This window comes from Myiozetetes cayanensis, unplaced genomic scaffold, assembly GCF_022539395.1.
Source record: "Myiozetetes cayanensis isolate MyiCay16 unplaced genomic scaffold, myiCay2020 scf110, whole genome shotgun sequence".
Taxonomy (NCBI): Eukaryota; Metazoa; Chordata; class Aves; order Passeriformes; family Tyrannidae; genus Myiozetetes; species Myiozetetes cayanensis.
The window spans coordinates 1-13752 of NW_026086716.1; the positions used below are offsets into that span (position 1 = coordinate 1).

A 13752-nucleotide genomic window follows, 5' to 3' on the forward strand; every position below is an offset into this window, starting at 1 on the left:
CTTGGAGAAGTCCCCGATGAGGTCCTGGTCATCGTTGTCCAGCGGGCTCTCGATCTCCGCACGCTGGGCAGACCTGCAACGCTGCAGCCCCTCTTCCTGTGCGGGTACAAAGCAGAGAGCGCCCGACGTGAGCAGGGGCTCCAGCAGAGCCGGGCCACGGCCCAGTCCCACCGGGGACAGGCTGGATCTCCCCCCGGGGCTTCCCCGTCACCCACCGGCTCCAGCGACGCCTCCTGGCAGGGGCTGCCGGTCCCCGTCCTGGGCTTCTTGGCCTTGACAGGGGTGTCCTCATCGCAGGGGTGTGCCCGCTTCAGGTTGGGCCTGATGGCCCTGCTGGTCCCCGAGGGCGAGCAGAAGAGCTGCCGGCACCTGCTGCGCTTCCCCGGACGCTGCGGGGAGAGCCCGTGTGGCTGCCCGGGGGCCCGGCAAGCCCCCAGCACCAGGAGGGCAGGGGACGAGGCCCCACCTGGAGAACCCTGAGGCTGCAGCCTGGGGCTCTGTCCAAGCCCCAAGGCTCTTCCTCAACTTACCAGCTCTGCCTCCTCCTTCCTCGTCATCCTCGAGGTCAGCACGTTCTCAGCGGTGCCCCGGGGCACGGTGGCATCACTCTGCCAGGGCGGCTGCCGGGGGCACGGGGGAGAGCAGAGGAGATGGTGAGGGGAAAAAGTGCCTCTGGCTGCTTGCCAGCCCCGGGCAGCGAGGGATCCCCTGCCCAAGGTCCCTCCATCTCCACAGGCACAGGCCATGGCCCCACAGCTCGGCAGTGGGGCCAGCCCCATGCGTGCTCGATTTGGAGAGAGGGTGTGGCCGTGCCCCCCCCAGCGCCTTCCTCTGCAACATCCACAGGTGTCCAGGGCAGGCGGGGAGGTTGGAGCAGCAGCTGCCACGTCCAGCCCCAGGATCCCCCAGCCCCGGGTCCCTCCCGAGCCCCCCAGCCCCTCTCACCAGCAGGCTGGAAGTGGAGCAGGGTCTTGTGGCCAGGGGGTCCCTCCTGGCAGCCCCATGGCCGGCGGCCAGCCGGCTCTGCTGGTCCAGCCTCGGCAGCTTCTTGGGGATAAAGTCCTCCTGCGGTGCGGGGCCACAACGTTAGCGCCCCTCTGCCCCTGCCCTGCCCTCCCCAGGCCTCGCCTCGCTGCCCCCCTCACCTCATCCTCGGGCTCCCTGCTGGCCTTCCGCACTCGGCCCCTGCGGACGTTGAACTCCCCGGAGCGGGAGATGTCCTTCAGGATCGGGCTGGCTTCCACAGCACACGGCTGTGGGACAGAGGAGGGCTGAGAGGTGCTGCACAGCCCCCCTCACCCCTCTCCTGGCTCCATCCTGCTCCTCCCAGCTGGGCCAGGCACAGAACAGGATCCGGCCACCCTGTGCTCAGCCCTGCAGAGCCTCCAGGAGTTACTTACCGGCAAGGAGCGAATCCTCCGCAGGTGGAGCTTTGGGCTGCAAGAGCAGGCAAAGGAAAGGGTTCACACGAGAGCAGGTGTCCTGGGCCGGCAGTGTGCCACCCCTCTGCCGTGGAGCCCTGTGTCCCCCAGCTCCTCCCAGTGCGGTGAGACCTGCCCAGGGCTGTGCCAGCTCCCCAAAGGGATCCTGGGGCAAAACCACCTCCGGGCACTGAGCAAACACCGGTGGAGTGACCGGGACCCCAGGAGGGGAAGGCGGAGAGCCTTTTGGGGTTTTGGGTCCGGCACAGGGACAGGCTGGGCACAGGGACAGCTTGGCTTTTGCGACTGGGACAGGGACAGAGCGCCTTCCCTTACCCTTGGAGGAGTCTGCTGCAACTCAGGATCATTTTCTCGAAGCTGTGGGCAGAGGAGAGCTGGGCTTAGGGGCGTGGTACCCCATGTCCCAGCCCAAGCAGTCCGGCTTCTCACCCCCCCCCCCGAAAGAGACTGGGGGGGATGGTGAGGGGGGGGGTCACAGCTGGATGCTCAGCTCCCCAGCAAGGCTGAGCCCGGGCGCTGGTGCCCGTGGGAGGCAGGGGAGGGCGAGGGGTTGTCGGCGGGGGCACCGTGGGGCTGGGGCACTCACGCTTCCTCCGCCGCCGCGAGGTCGTGCTGTGTGGGGGAGTCCAGCCCCAGTCCTGCGGGAAGAAGGGGCGGGAGTAGCCCCGGGGTGTGGATCGGGCTCCTGCCCCCATCCCAGGGCCCGCGGCAGGACCCGGCCGGGCAGGGAGCCCCCACATGCCGGCTGTGCTGCCCTCTGCTCCAGCCAGCGCCGGAGGAACCAGGGCCAGGGGCAACGGCTGTGCCCTCACGGGGGTCCCTGAACCCGCCCCCCAGGATCCCGAGGCGGGTGGCACCGGTCGCGCATGGAATGTCCCGTGTCCTCCTGCGCAGGGAGCCCAGCGGGCTGGTCCGTTGCTGAGCCCCAGGGAGCAGAGCTGGCGGCTCTTGTCCATCCTCCCCCAGCAGCCCTCGCCTCAATCTCTCTCGGCAGTCACTCGGCCAAGCCCTCCCTGCCCGTGCGGGGACCCCCTGACACTCCCCGCAACCCCCTGTGCACGACCCCCGGCTCGGGGGGCGGTTGGGGGCGGTTGTGGGGGCGCAGCATCTCCATCACTCACCGGCATCCGAGGGCTGGGAGCAGACGGAGTCCCGGGCACGGGGCGAGGCCACCGGCTCCGGGGACAGGGTGGGCGAGAGCCACGGCGGGGGCAGCCCCTCGCCCCGCCGCTTCGGGGTGTCCCAGAGCCTGCGGAAGGCCGGGAGGGGAAGGGTCAGTGCCCCGGCGTGCGGGTCGGCCCTTCCCCGGGGGAGTGAAGGGAGCGGGGCTTTCGAGATCCTCCAAGCGGCCCCTCGCAAGCCCCGCAGCGCGCCCCAGCCCCTCACCTGCCCGGCTCCGCAGGGTGTCCCGCGTCCAGCGGCAGCGGGGGCAGCGGGGACACCCCCGGGGAGGTGCCCGCCAGCCCGGGCAGCCCGCGGCCGCCGCACAGCGCCATGGCCGGGGAGGGAGCGAGCGAGCGAGCGAGCGAGCGAGTGTCGGTGTCCGGCGGCGCCTCGCCGGCAGCGGAGCGCGGTCTGGTCGGGCTGTGCCGGGGCTGCGGCCGGTCCGGGGCCGGCAGCGGACAGGGACAGGGGACAGTGACAGGTGACGGGGGCAGGGGAGAGTGACAGGTGACAGGGACAGACGAGAGCTGTCAGCGGCAGGTGACACGCTGGGCTCACACTCGGCTCACACTCCGGTCACGCCCGTTTCGCTCCCGGTTCGCTCCCGTTTGGCACAACAACGAAACAACAACAACGCTCCAACAACAGCGGGGAGGCCGCAGCCAATGAGAGGCGGGCTCGGGGCTTGTGGGCGTGGCCTCGGCGGCAGGGGCGGAGCCACAACAGAAAGGAGGCGTGTCCGGTGCGGAGGGGGCGGGGCCGCGGCGCGGGCCTCGAAGGAGGCGCTGGAGGGGCCGGGCCGGGCCGGGCCGGAGCTGAGAGGGGGTGCCGCGGCTGCCTCTGGGGTTCTGCTCAAAGCGGTCTGACTCGTCGTGCCCCAAGTTCAACATGCGGAGAGTGAGTGGAAGATGTGGCAGATGTGGTAAAGTATCCGTATCTACAAACGCTGAGGTGACACCGTGTGATGGTTCGGACCTGGCTCCCTGCCAAATGCCCGAACTCAGAGTAACAACCCCTTCCCCCTCTCTTCTTTCCTTAGGGCGAAGGAAAAAAAACCATAAAAAACTGAAGAACCGCTAGTTACACCAAAATATCTATTTTGCGTATATTACAGTTATATGCAATTAGAAAGCTGTGTATGTACACAGCGAAGGGAATCCAAACACCCCCCCGAAGGGAAAGGGGGAAAAAGGGACAGAAAGGGCCACAGAACAGATATACGCAATCGAACCCAAGAACTTGCAAAAGAAAGAACTAGCGAAACGAATCTCCCCACGTCCCTCAGAAAAGCAAGATCACCAGACACGGCCAGCACTCTCCGATCTCCGCGTGGCAGACGAGCGGTCGCTGCAGGCCTCGGCCTCTGGATAAGCGAGAGCAACGCGAGGACCCACTGCTCCTGGACCTCAGCGGGAGAGACGAGAAGCAAGGCCTCTCCTCCCTTCTTATTTATACCCTGATTTACGCAAAAATTGGATGGGGTACTGGGAGCATGGCCACTTCCTTGGCTACAGATTGGTCAGCAAGGAAGGCCTAGATTAAAACTACCACACACAGCTGGCCTGGAGACATCCGACTGACAGTCAAGCCCTTTGAACTCCAAAAGTCCAGTCCCACTTTCAAGCAGCAGGTTCTTCTTCCCGCCTTGGGTGGTCAGCGCTCGAGGCCGAGAGAAAACGATTTGCCTCCAGTCGTTGTTGTGGGTGAGTGACATCCATCTCTACCTAACAATGGTTTGGTTTCTTTTTTTGCCAGCTGGAATAGAGTTGCTTTCCTAGAATTGCTTTGGTACAGTACACTGCACTATCCTAGCAGTTTTAGCTTCTGTAGTGGGTAGTCAATAATGCTGCTTAAGACTTTTTGCCCAATCATTTGTCCTGAGAAATTAGTAATCTTTCTGTAAATGCGTCCGTTTTGCCATCCTGAATCCTGCGGGACAAAGCTGTGCAAAGGCTCGGTCACACCTCCCCAGTTCCGTAGGTTTAAACTGTTGAGGAATTCTGGGACTAAGAGAGGATCCCCTGGCCCTCAGGCTCCTCTCCGAGAGGGAGTTTAGAAAGCCCGGGCAAGCCTATGAAGTGTCAGGGCTGATCAAGAGGGCTTTAAAGTAGGTTTGAAGGGGGAGGGGGATGCAAGCAGGCTCTCCGGAGCTGAGCCTACGGGTGGTAAGCCAGAGTGAGGGGTGAAATCAGCAGCCCAGCTGAAGTGCATGTAGACCAGTGCACGCAGTGTGGGTGGGCAAGAATAGGAGCTGGAGGGCATCGTGGGGCAGGAAAGCTGCGCCGTGGCTGCCATGGCAGAAAGGGGGTGGGAAGACTGGGATGCGCGGAGTGGTGCCATGGGCGAGTCCGTGCTCCACAGAAGAGACAGGCGAGGTAGGAGAGGTGGAGAGGTGGCTCTGGAGGTTAGAGAGTGTCTGGACTGTGCAGAACTTGCAGTCAGTGCCGATGGGTGAGAATGAGGGGGAGGCCAAGAAGGCCAAGCTCCAGGTGGCAGTCTGTTGCAGAGCACCCGTTTGGGGTGAAGAGGGCGATGAATTGTTCTGCAAGCAGCTGGGGGATGTTCCAAGGTGGCCAGGCCTTGTTGCTGTGGGAGACTTGAAGCTGCTGGATGTCTGCTGGGAAGGCAGCACAGGGGAGAAGAGGCAGCGTGGGAGCTTCTTGGAGTGTGTGGAGGAGAGGTTCTTGTCGCGGCTGGTGAGTGAGCCTGCCGGGGTGAGGCCGTGCTGGACCTGCTGTGTGCAAGCCCTGAGGGGCTGGTGTGAGATGTGGTGGTTGGGGGCCACGTGGGGCAGAGGGACCAGGAAAGGATGGGGTTTTCAATAGTGGGTGAAAGAAGGTGGGCTATCACCAAATTCCCTCTCTGCACGCCGGAGGGCAGACCTGAGCCTAGTGGGGGGGCTGGTTCAGAGAGTGCCTTGGGAAACAGCCCTTAAAAACAAAGGGGTCTAGGAAGGATGGACACACTCTGAGGAGGAAATCTTGAAGGCGCAGGAGCAGGCTGTCCCTGTGTGCCGAAAGGTGAGCCGGGGCGGAAGAAAACGGGCCTGTCTGGGCAAGGAGCTTTTGCAAGAACTTAGGGAAAAAAAGAGTTTCTCAGCGTTGGAGAAAAGGACAGGCAGCTCTCGCGGTGTTTAAGGCAGTCGTTAGGTCATGCAGAAGGAAATCAGAGAGGCAAAAGCACAATTTGAACTTCAGCTGGCCACTTCTGTAAAGGATAATAAGAAGTATTTTCATAACTACATGGATAGCAAAGGGAAGGCAAGGAAAGCCTCCATTCTTTGCTGGGCACGGGGAGAAGGCAGTAAGCAAAGATGAGGAAAAGGCTGAGGGTCGGGGAGCCGAATAGCCCCCGTGTTATCCAGGAGGAAGCAGTGAGTGACCTGCTGAGGCACTTGGATCCTGACAAGTCTGCGGGACTGGATGGGATCCACCCTGGGGCGATGAGGGAGCTGGTGGAAGAGCTCGCCAAGCCGCTCTCCATCATTTCTCAACGGTCCTGGCTCATCAGGGAGGTCCAGGGTGACTGGAGGTTGGTCAACGTGATGCCCATCCATAAGAAGGGCCGGGAGGAAGATCCAGGTCAGGCTGACCGCAGTGTTGTGGAAGAGATCATCTTGAGTGGGATCACACAGCACCTCCAGGATCTCAGAGGTCTTTTCCAGGCTAATTGATTCTGTGATTGTGTGATTCTGTGAAATCAGCAGTAAAGGACAATAATTTGATCAGCAGGGGAGGATGCATTTGCTGGTGTGAGGAAGGTGTTTGTTCCTGGGGCCCTTTCTGAGTGCAGGTTGTGTGAACGAGCTCCTCGTGGTGTTATAATGTCCATGGTAAGCAAATTAGACACTGGGATCAATCTGAGCGCTGGCATTTGCATACTTGGCTTGGCAGCTCTGACGCTGCCACAGCTCTGCTGCGCTGGGGACGTCAGGAGTGCCGCAGGAGGGGACAGATCCGTGCCCTGTGCCGGCCTGATTCTGCCCCCAACCTGGGCAGGAGTTGATCCCGAGGCCGTTGGCAGCACGGCACGGAGCAGGATGGGGGGCCGTGGGCTGCGGAGGGATTTTGGGCAGTGATGGATTTTCTTGTGGGGCACAAACCAAAGCAAAGGTGAGGGCCAACACCAATAACCAGGGTACCATCAGCTGGATGGGGAAGAGCTTTCCAGATGTTGGCTGGAAGAGTCCCCTTGGGCATTTTGGAGTGACGTGGGCTCACCGGGAAGCTGGGGAAGTGGGTGGAGGACAGGCAGCCCAGGGATGAGCGGAGGCCACTTGAGCGGGAGCGAGGCGGGGACCATTGCGTTAAGGGCTCAAACCCAGAAAGGTGCCAAGGCCCTCGGTGTCCCACCAAGCCCTGTCCCAAGAAAAAGGGGTTATCAAAGCCCCGGGGGTCCTGCAAAGGCCTGGAGACCCCCTCCAGTGAAGCGTGTGATGGCCGTGAGGGTGGAAGAGAGAGGGATGAGGTATCAGAGCCCGTGGGGTCCTGATGAGTCCATCCCCCATCAAGAGGGCTGTCGTTGTCCTGGGGGTGCCATGGAGGGGTGGTGTCAGCACGCCAGGGGGTCTCAGAGATCGTGGTCCCCAGTGTCCTGCAGAGCCCTGACCACCCCCAAAGTGGCTGTGACCATTCTTGGGGTCCTACTGAGCCCAGGCGCCGCTCAGGAATACACCTGAATGTTCTGACCATGGGAGGTCCTGCAACGTTCAGGAGATCACCCTCAGAACAGAGAGTGCCACGGCTGTGGAGGTGCCCTGGAGGTCTCCGGGAGAGGGACTGGATGTCACCCACCACGCCGGCGGTCCCAGGAATCCTGCTGAGCCTGGCACGCCCTGGAAAGGGGCTGCCATGGAAGGGCAGCCATCACCCCCGGGCTGTCCCCTGTCAGCTGCGTTCCCTGTCCCCAAGACCCCAGACACCTCCCACCTCCTGAAAATTCCCCCCTTCCCCGCACTCTTCGAGTTCCCAGATGAGGGGGCACCCACCCCTGCACCCCCCTGGTGTGCTGGGGCAGTCAGAGCTCAGGACACAGGTTTGTTCTCCCTCCAATAGGAGTTTATTAGCAGACACTGTACAAGAACAATAAATAAGCAATAAATAAGACACAGAAAAAATCCAAACAATACACAGGACACAAACCCCATCACAGCTATAAGTGAGACACTAAACTTTCACATTAAAAAAACCCAGCTGGCTTTGAAGCCAGTTGTGCTGCTGGTCAGTACTACCCATTTCCCTGGAGGTGTCTTTTGGACAGTCATAGCGTCTCTGAAGCAAATGGAGAAACACGGATTCAAATGTTCAAGTGTGTGTTGGGGCCTCAGCTGTGTAGTTGAAATATGGACCTCAAAAGTTATCAAGACTTTTTTTTAGGAAACCCAAATTGATTACAATATAAATACTACGGGGAGTGGAGATAATTTCTTGGAAGCGTGCGTAGGGGGAAGTCAAAGGTCAGGAGAGCAGGTTTATTCTCCCTCCAACTGGAGTTCCTTAACAGAGACTACGAAGAAGCAACCTTAACAATGAACAAGGAACATCTTGACAGTAAGCAACACAATAACCCAATCCTAACAAGAAAGAAGGCAGGAACCCCCAATCGTAACAAATACTTAAGACATGAAACTACTCCTATCGATAACCACTACATTAAACCAGTCCTAACAATAACCACTACATGAAACTGCTCCTACCAATAACCAAGACAGAAAACCAATCCTAAGACTAACCAAGAGATGAAACCAATCCTAAGACTAACCAAGAGATGAAACCAATCCTAACACTAACCAAGACAGTACCCACCCCCCCCCCAACAATAATCAAGACATGAAACGAGTCCTAACCAAGCAGGCCAAGCCAAGGCACATTGCCCGGCCAAGGGAAGCCCTGGCAGTCGGCAGGTCGCCCATTGCCCACGGAGGGGCTGCGGGCCCCCGAGCGCTCAGCGGGGCAGGCGGCGGCTGCAGAAGTCCCGCCGGCTGCGCTCTGCCGCCCGGGGCCGGCTCTGGCAGCGGAACTGGCGCAGCTCCTCCTGGAAGGCGCCGTGCTCCATGGGCCGATAGTCCTGCGGTTCGCAGAGTGCCTGGGAAGCCAGGGCCCTGTCAGCGAGCGCAGCGCAGCCCCCGGTCCCCAGCCAGCCCGGGGCAAAGCCAGCGCCGCCGGCCCCCCGGCCCTGGAGATCCTCCCCCCTGCCGGAGGATGCTCGGAGCCGCAGCTCCCCCTCCCCGCTGGGCCGGGCAGGGGTTCCAGGGGGTTCCCCCCTCACCTCCCCAGGCCTCGCCCTGCTGACAGGGACGCCCTCCCGCCGAGGGGACGCAGTGGGGGCACTCACCGGGTACCGCAGGAAGAAGTCCCGGTAGCCGCCCTTCAGGACATAGAGCTCGGGGTAGTGGAGCTGGGGGTACTCGTGACAGGAGCGATCCTTCTCCCTGAGGAAGCGGCACCTGGGGCACAGGGAAAGGCCACGGCATGATCGCCGTGCCGGGATGCGGGCGTGCCTGGGGGGCTGGCAGAGCCCAGTGTGCCCCGCCGTTGCCCCACTCACATTTTGGGCCCGCGGTGAGCGGAGAACTCGCAGTGGAAGATGACGATCACCCTCTTGCTGGGGTGCAGGGGCAGGATGGGCTGCTCCAGCAGGAATCGCTCCACATCGCGCTGCAGGGGCAGGTTGACAGCACCCTGGGGAGGGACAGGAGGCACCTTTTTCCCCCTCTGCCTCCCATTTCATCGGCAGGAAGACCGGGACACTGCCCCCAGTCTCCCTCCACTACCACCATCCCCCAGCCTACTTGGGCACCATCCCCCTCCTCCTTCCAGTTGGGGATCAACCCCTCCGCGTGGGCTTGGCCTCTGGGGAACGCCGGTGACCCTTGGGGGGGGCTCTTTAGCCCCTCTGGGGCGGTCTCAGCACCTCCTGGGGGGACTGCTCGACCTTAAGTGGGGGTGTCAGCATCTCCGAGGTTCGGTGGGTTTCAGACAGCCCCCTTCCTCCCAGCCCCAGAGGGCACAGGAGCCCTTCTGACCTTGATGTGGCCCCCCTCGTACTCGTAGGGGTAGCGACAGTCCACGAGGATGCTGCTCTCGAGGAAGCTGCTCCACTGCCCCGTCAGCACCGCCACCAGCTGCGGGGGGAGCCCGTCACCAAGGGGGAACGCCTGGGGGGCGGTGGGGGAGCAGGCAGGGAGCCTCACGGCGGGGCTGGGCAGAGGCTGCTGCCCCCTTACCGTGTCAGGGGAGATGTACTTCAGGCCGGGGTCCTTCCCCTCCACCGTCGGCAGGAGGTGAGCCTGGAGGAGACCATGGGCTCTGGGGGTCCTGTGCATCCCAGGGACACCTCCCAGAGGGTGCCACCTGTTCCCCCAGCCCAGAACCACGCCCAGCTGCCAGCTGTGTTTACCCAGGGGAGGGGATGGCGGTCCCTGTTTCAGGTTAAGGGGGGCAGCACCCCCAGAGCTTCCCGATCCTCGTGGCCCTACCTTGGAGAAGTCCCCGATGAGGTCCTGGTCATCGTTGTCCAGCGGGCTCTCGATCTCCGCACGCTGGGCAGACCTGCAACGCTGCAGCCCCTCTTCCTGTGCGGGTACAAAGCAGAGAGCGCCCGACGTGAGCAGGGGCTCCAGCAGAGCCGGGCCACGGCCCAGTCCCACCGGGGACAGGCTGGATCTCCCCCCGGGGCTTCCCCGTCACCCACCGGCTCCAGCGACGCCTCCTGGCAGGGGCTGCCGGTCCCCGTCCTGGGCTTCTTGGCCTTGACAGGGGTGTCCTCATCGCAGGGGTGTGCCCGCTTCAGGTTGGGCCTGATGGCCCTGCTGGTCCCCGAGGGCGAGGCGGGCAGAAGAGCTGCCGGCACTGCCGGCGCTTCCCCGGACGCCAGTGGGGAGAGCCGTGTGGCTGCCCGGGGGCCCGGCAAGCCCCCAGCACCAGGAGGGCAGGGGACGAGGCCCCACCTGAGGCTGCAGCCTGGGGCTCTGTCCAAGCCCCAAGGCTCTTCCTCAACTTACCAGCTCTGCCTCCTCCTTCCTCGTCATCCTCGAGGTCAGCACGTTCTCAGCGGTGCCCCGGGGCACGGTGGCATCACTCTGCCAGGGCGGCTGCCGGGGGCACGGGGGAAAGCAGAGGAGATGGTGAGGGGAAAAAGTGCCTCTGGCTGCTTGCCAGCCCCGGGCAGCGAGGGATCCCCTGCCCAAGGTCCCTCCATCTCCACAGGCACAGGCCATGGCCCCACAGCTCGGCAGTGGGGCCAGCCCCATGCGTGCTCGATTTGGAGAGAGGGTGTGCCGTGCCCCCCCAGCGCCTTCCTCTGCAACATCCACAGGTGTCCAGGGCAGGCGGGGAGGTTGGAGCAGCAGCTGCCACGTCCAGCCCCCAGGATCCCCAGCCCCGGGTCCTCCCTGAGCCTCCCCAGCCCCTCTCACCAGCAGGCTGGAAGTGGAGCAGGGTCTTGTGGCCAGGGGGTCCCTCCTGGCAGCCCCACTGAAGCCGGCGGCCAGCCGGCTCTGCTGGTCCAGCCTCGGCAGCTTCTTGGGGATAAAGTCCTCTGCGGTGCGGGCCACAACGTTAGCGCCCCTCTGCCCCTGCCCTGCCCTCCCCAGGCCTCGCCTCGCTGCCCCCCTCACCTCATCCTCGGGCTCCCTGCTGGCCTTCCGCACTCGGCCCCTGCGGACGTTGAACTCCCCGGAGCGGGAGATGTCCTTCAGATCGGGCTGGCTTCCACAGCACACGGCTGTGGACAGAGGAGGGCTGAGAGTGCTGCACAGCCCCCTCACCCCTCTCTGGCTCCATCCTGCTCCTCCCAGCTGGGCCAGGCACAGAACAGGATCCGCCACCCTGTGCTCAGCCCTGCAGAGCCTCCAGGAGCTACTTACTGGCAAGGAGCGAATCCTCCGCAGGTGGAGCTTTGGGCTGCAAGAGCAGGCAAAGGAAAGGGTTCACACGAGAGCAGGTGTCCTGGGCCGGCAGTGTGCCACCCCTCTGCCGTGGCGCCCTGTGTCCCCCAGCTCCTCCCAGTGCGGTGAGACCTGCCCAGGGCTGTGCCAGCTCCCCAAAGGATCCTGGGGCAAACCACCTCCGGCACTGAGCAAACACCGGTGGAGTGACCGGGACCCCAGGAGAGGGAAGGCGGAGAGCCCTTGGGGTTTTGGGTCCGGCACAGGGACAGGCTGGGCACAGGGACAGCTTGGCTTTTGCGACTGGGACAGGGACAGAGCGCCTTCCCTTACCCTTGGAGGAGTCTGCTGCAACTCAGGATCATTTTCTCGAAGCTGTGGGCAGAGGAGAGCTGGGCTTAGGGGCGTGGTACCCATGTCCCAGCCCAAGCAGGTGGCTACTTCCCCCCGCCCCGAAAGAGACTGGGGGAAGGTGAGGGGGTCAGAGCTGGCTCAGCCCTCCCAGCAAGGCTGAGCCCGGGCGCTGGGTGCCCGTGGAGGCAGGGGAGGGCGAGGGGTTGCTCGGCGGGGGCACCGTGGGCTGGCACTCACGCCCTCCGCTGCCAGAGGTCGTGCTGTGTGTGGAGTCCAGCCCCAGTCCTGCGGGAAGAAGGGGCGGGAGTAGCCCGTGTGGATCGGGCTCCTGCCCCCATCCCAGGCCCGCGGCAGGACCCGGCCGGGCAGGAGCCCCCACATGCCGGCTGTGCTGCCCTCTGGGCTCCAGCCAGCGCCGGAGGAACCAGGGCCAGGGGCAACGGCTGTGCCCTCACGGGGTCCCTGAACCCGCCCCCAGGATCCTGAGGCGGGTGGCACCGGTCGCGCATGGAATGTCCCGTGTCCTCCTGCGCAGGGAGCCCAGCGGGCTGGTCCGTTGCTGAGCCCCAGGGAGCAGAGCTGGCGGCTCTTGTCCATCCTCCCCCAGCAGCCCTCGCCTCAATCTCTCTCGGCAGTCACTCGGCCAAGCCCTCCCTGCCCGTGCGGGGACCCCTGACACTCCCGCAACCCCCAGTGCACGACCCCGGCTCGGGGGCGGTTGGGGGCGGTTGTGGGGGCGCAGGCATCTCCATCACTCACCGGCATCCGAGGGCTGGGACGGACGGAGTCCGGGCACGGGGGCGAGGCCACCGGCTCCGGGGACAGGGTGGGCGAGAGCCACGGCGGGGGCAGCCCTCGCCCCGCCGCTTCGGGGTGTCCCAGAGCCTGCGGAAGGCCGGGAGGGAAGGGTCACGTGCCCCGGCGTGCGGGTCGGCCCTTCCCCGGGGAGTGAAGGGAGCGGGGCATTCGAGATCCTCCAAGCGGCCCTCGCAAGCTCCCGCAGCGCGCCCCCAGCCCCTCACCTGCCCGGCTCCGCAGGGTGTCCTGCGTCCAGCGGCAGCGGGGGCAGCGGGGGACACCTCGGGGAGGTGCCCGCCAGCCTGGCAGCCCGCGGCCGCCGCACAGCGCATGGCCGGGGAGGGAGCGAGCGAGCGAGCGAGCGAGCGAGTGTCGGTGTCCGGCGCAGCGCCTCGCCGGCAGCGGAGCGCGGTCTGTCGGGCTGTGCCGGGCTGCGGCCGGTCCGGGGGCCGGCAGCGGACAGGGACAGGGGACAGTGACAGGTGACGGGGGCAGGGGAGAGTGACAGGTGACAGGGACAGACGAGAGCTGTCAGCGGCAGGTGACACGCTGGGCTCACACTCGGCTCACACTCCGGTCACGCCTGCTTCGCTCCCGGTTCGCTCCCGTTTAGCGCAACAACGAAACAACAACAACGCTCCAACAACAGCGGGGAGGCCGCAGCCAACGAGAGGCGGGCTCTGGGGCTAGTGCGGCTTCGGCGGGCAGGGGCGAGCCACAGCAGAAAGGAGGCGTGTCCGGTGCGAGGGGCGGGGCAGCGGCGCGGGCCTCGAAGGAGGCGCTGGAGGGGCCGGGCCGGGCCGGAGCTGAGAGGGGGTGCCGCGGCTGCCTCTGGGGTTCTGCTCAAAGCGGTCTGACTCGTCGTGCCCCAAGTTCAACATGCGGAGAGTGAGTGGAAGATGTGGCAGATGTGGTAAAGTATCCGTATCTACAAACGCTGAGGTGACACAGCTGGCCTGGAGACATCCGACTGACAGTCAAGCCCTTTTAACTCCAAAAGTCCAGTCCCACTTTCAAACAGTAGGTTCTTCTTCCTCCCTTGGGTGTTCAGCGCTTTAGGCTGAGAGAAAAGGATTTGCCTCCTGTCGTTGTTCTAGGTGAATGACA

General features: G+C 63.9%; 2 protein-coding genes across 2 annotated transcripts; both read right to left on the reverse strand.

The window, feature by feature from the left end:
* Positions 1 to 3: 3 nt before the first annotated feature.
* LOC126635124 (M-phase inducer phosphatase 2-like) lies at positions 4 to 2938 on the reverse strand (the record flags this gene model as incomplete). The annotated part of the gene is made up of 10 exons (XM_050306062.1): positions 2829 to 2938; positions 2564 to 2691; positions 2029 to 2080; positions 1758 to 1799; positions 1401 to 1437; positions 1146 to 1253; positions 946 to 1065; positions 531 to 620; positions 216 to 389; positions 4 to 96 (listed from the first exon to the last, which is right to left on the reverse strand). Coding segments are annotated over exons 1-10 (954 nt in total), but the record flags the coding sequence as incomplete, so codon positions are not given.
* A 5578-nt stretch (positions 2939 to 8516) lies between these two features.
* LOC126635127 (M-phase inducer phosphatase 2-like) lies at positions 8517 to 13526 on the reverse strand. Its single transcript, XM_050306073.1, is given in 21 exon segments — positions 8517 to 8690; positions 8940 to 9051; positions 9153 to 9286; positions 9631 to 9729; positions 9832 to 9894; positions 10084 to 10179; positions 10299 to 10433; positions 10436 to 10498; positions 10609 to 10698; positions 11023 to 11142; positions 11224 to 11306; positions 11309 to 11330; positions 11473 to 11509; positions 11827 to 11868; positions 11991 to 12132; positions 12607 to 12627; positions 12630 to 12704; positions 12707 to 12732; positions 12870 to 12945; positions 12948 to 13076; positions 13442 to 13526. Coding segments are annotated over 21 exon segments (1791 nt in total). The 3' UTR covers positions 8517 to 8549.
* Positions 13527 to 13752: the final 226 nt, after the last annotated feature.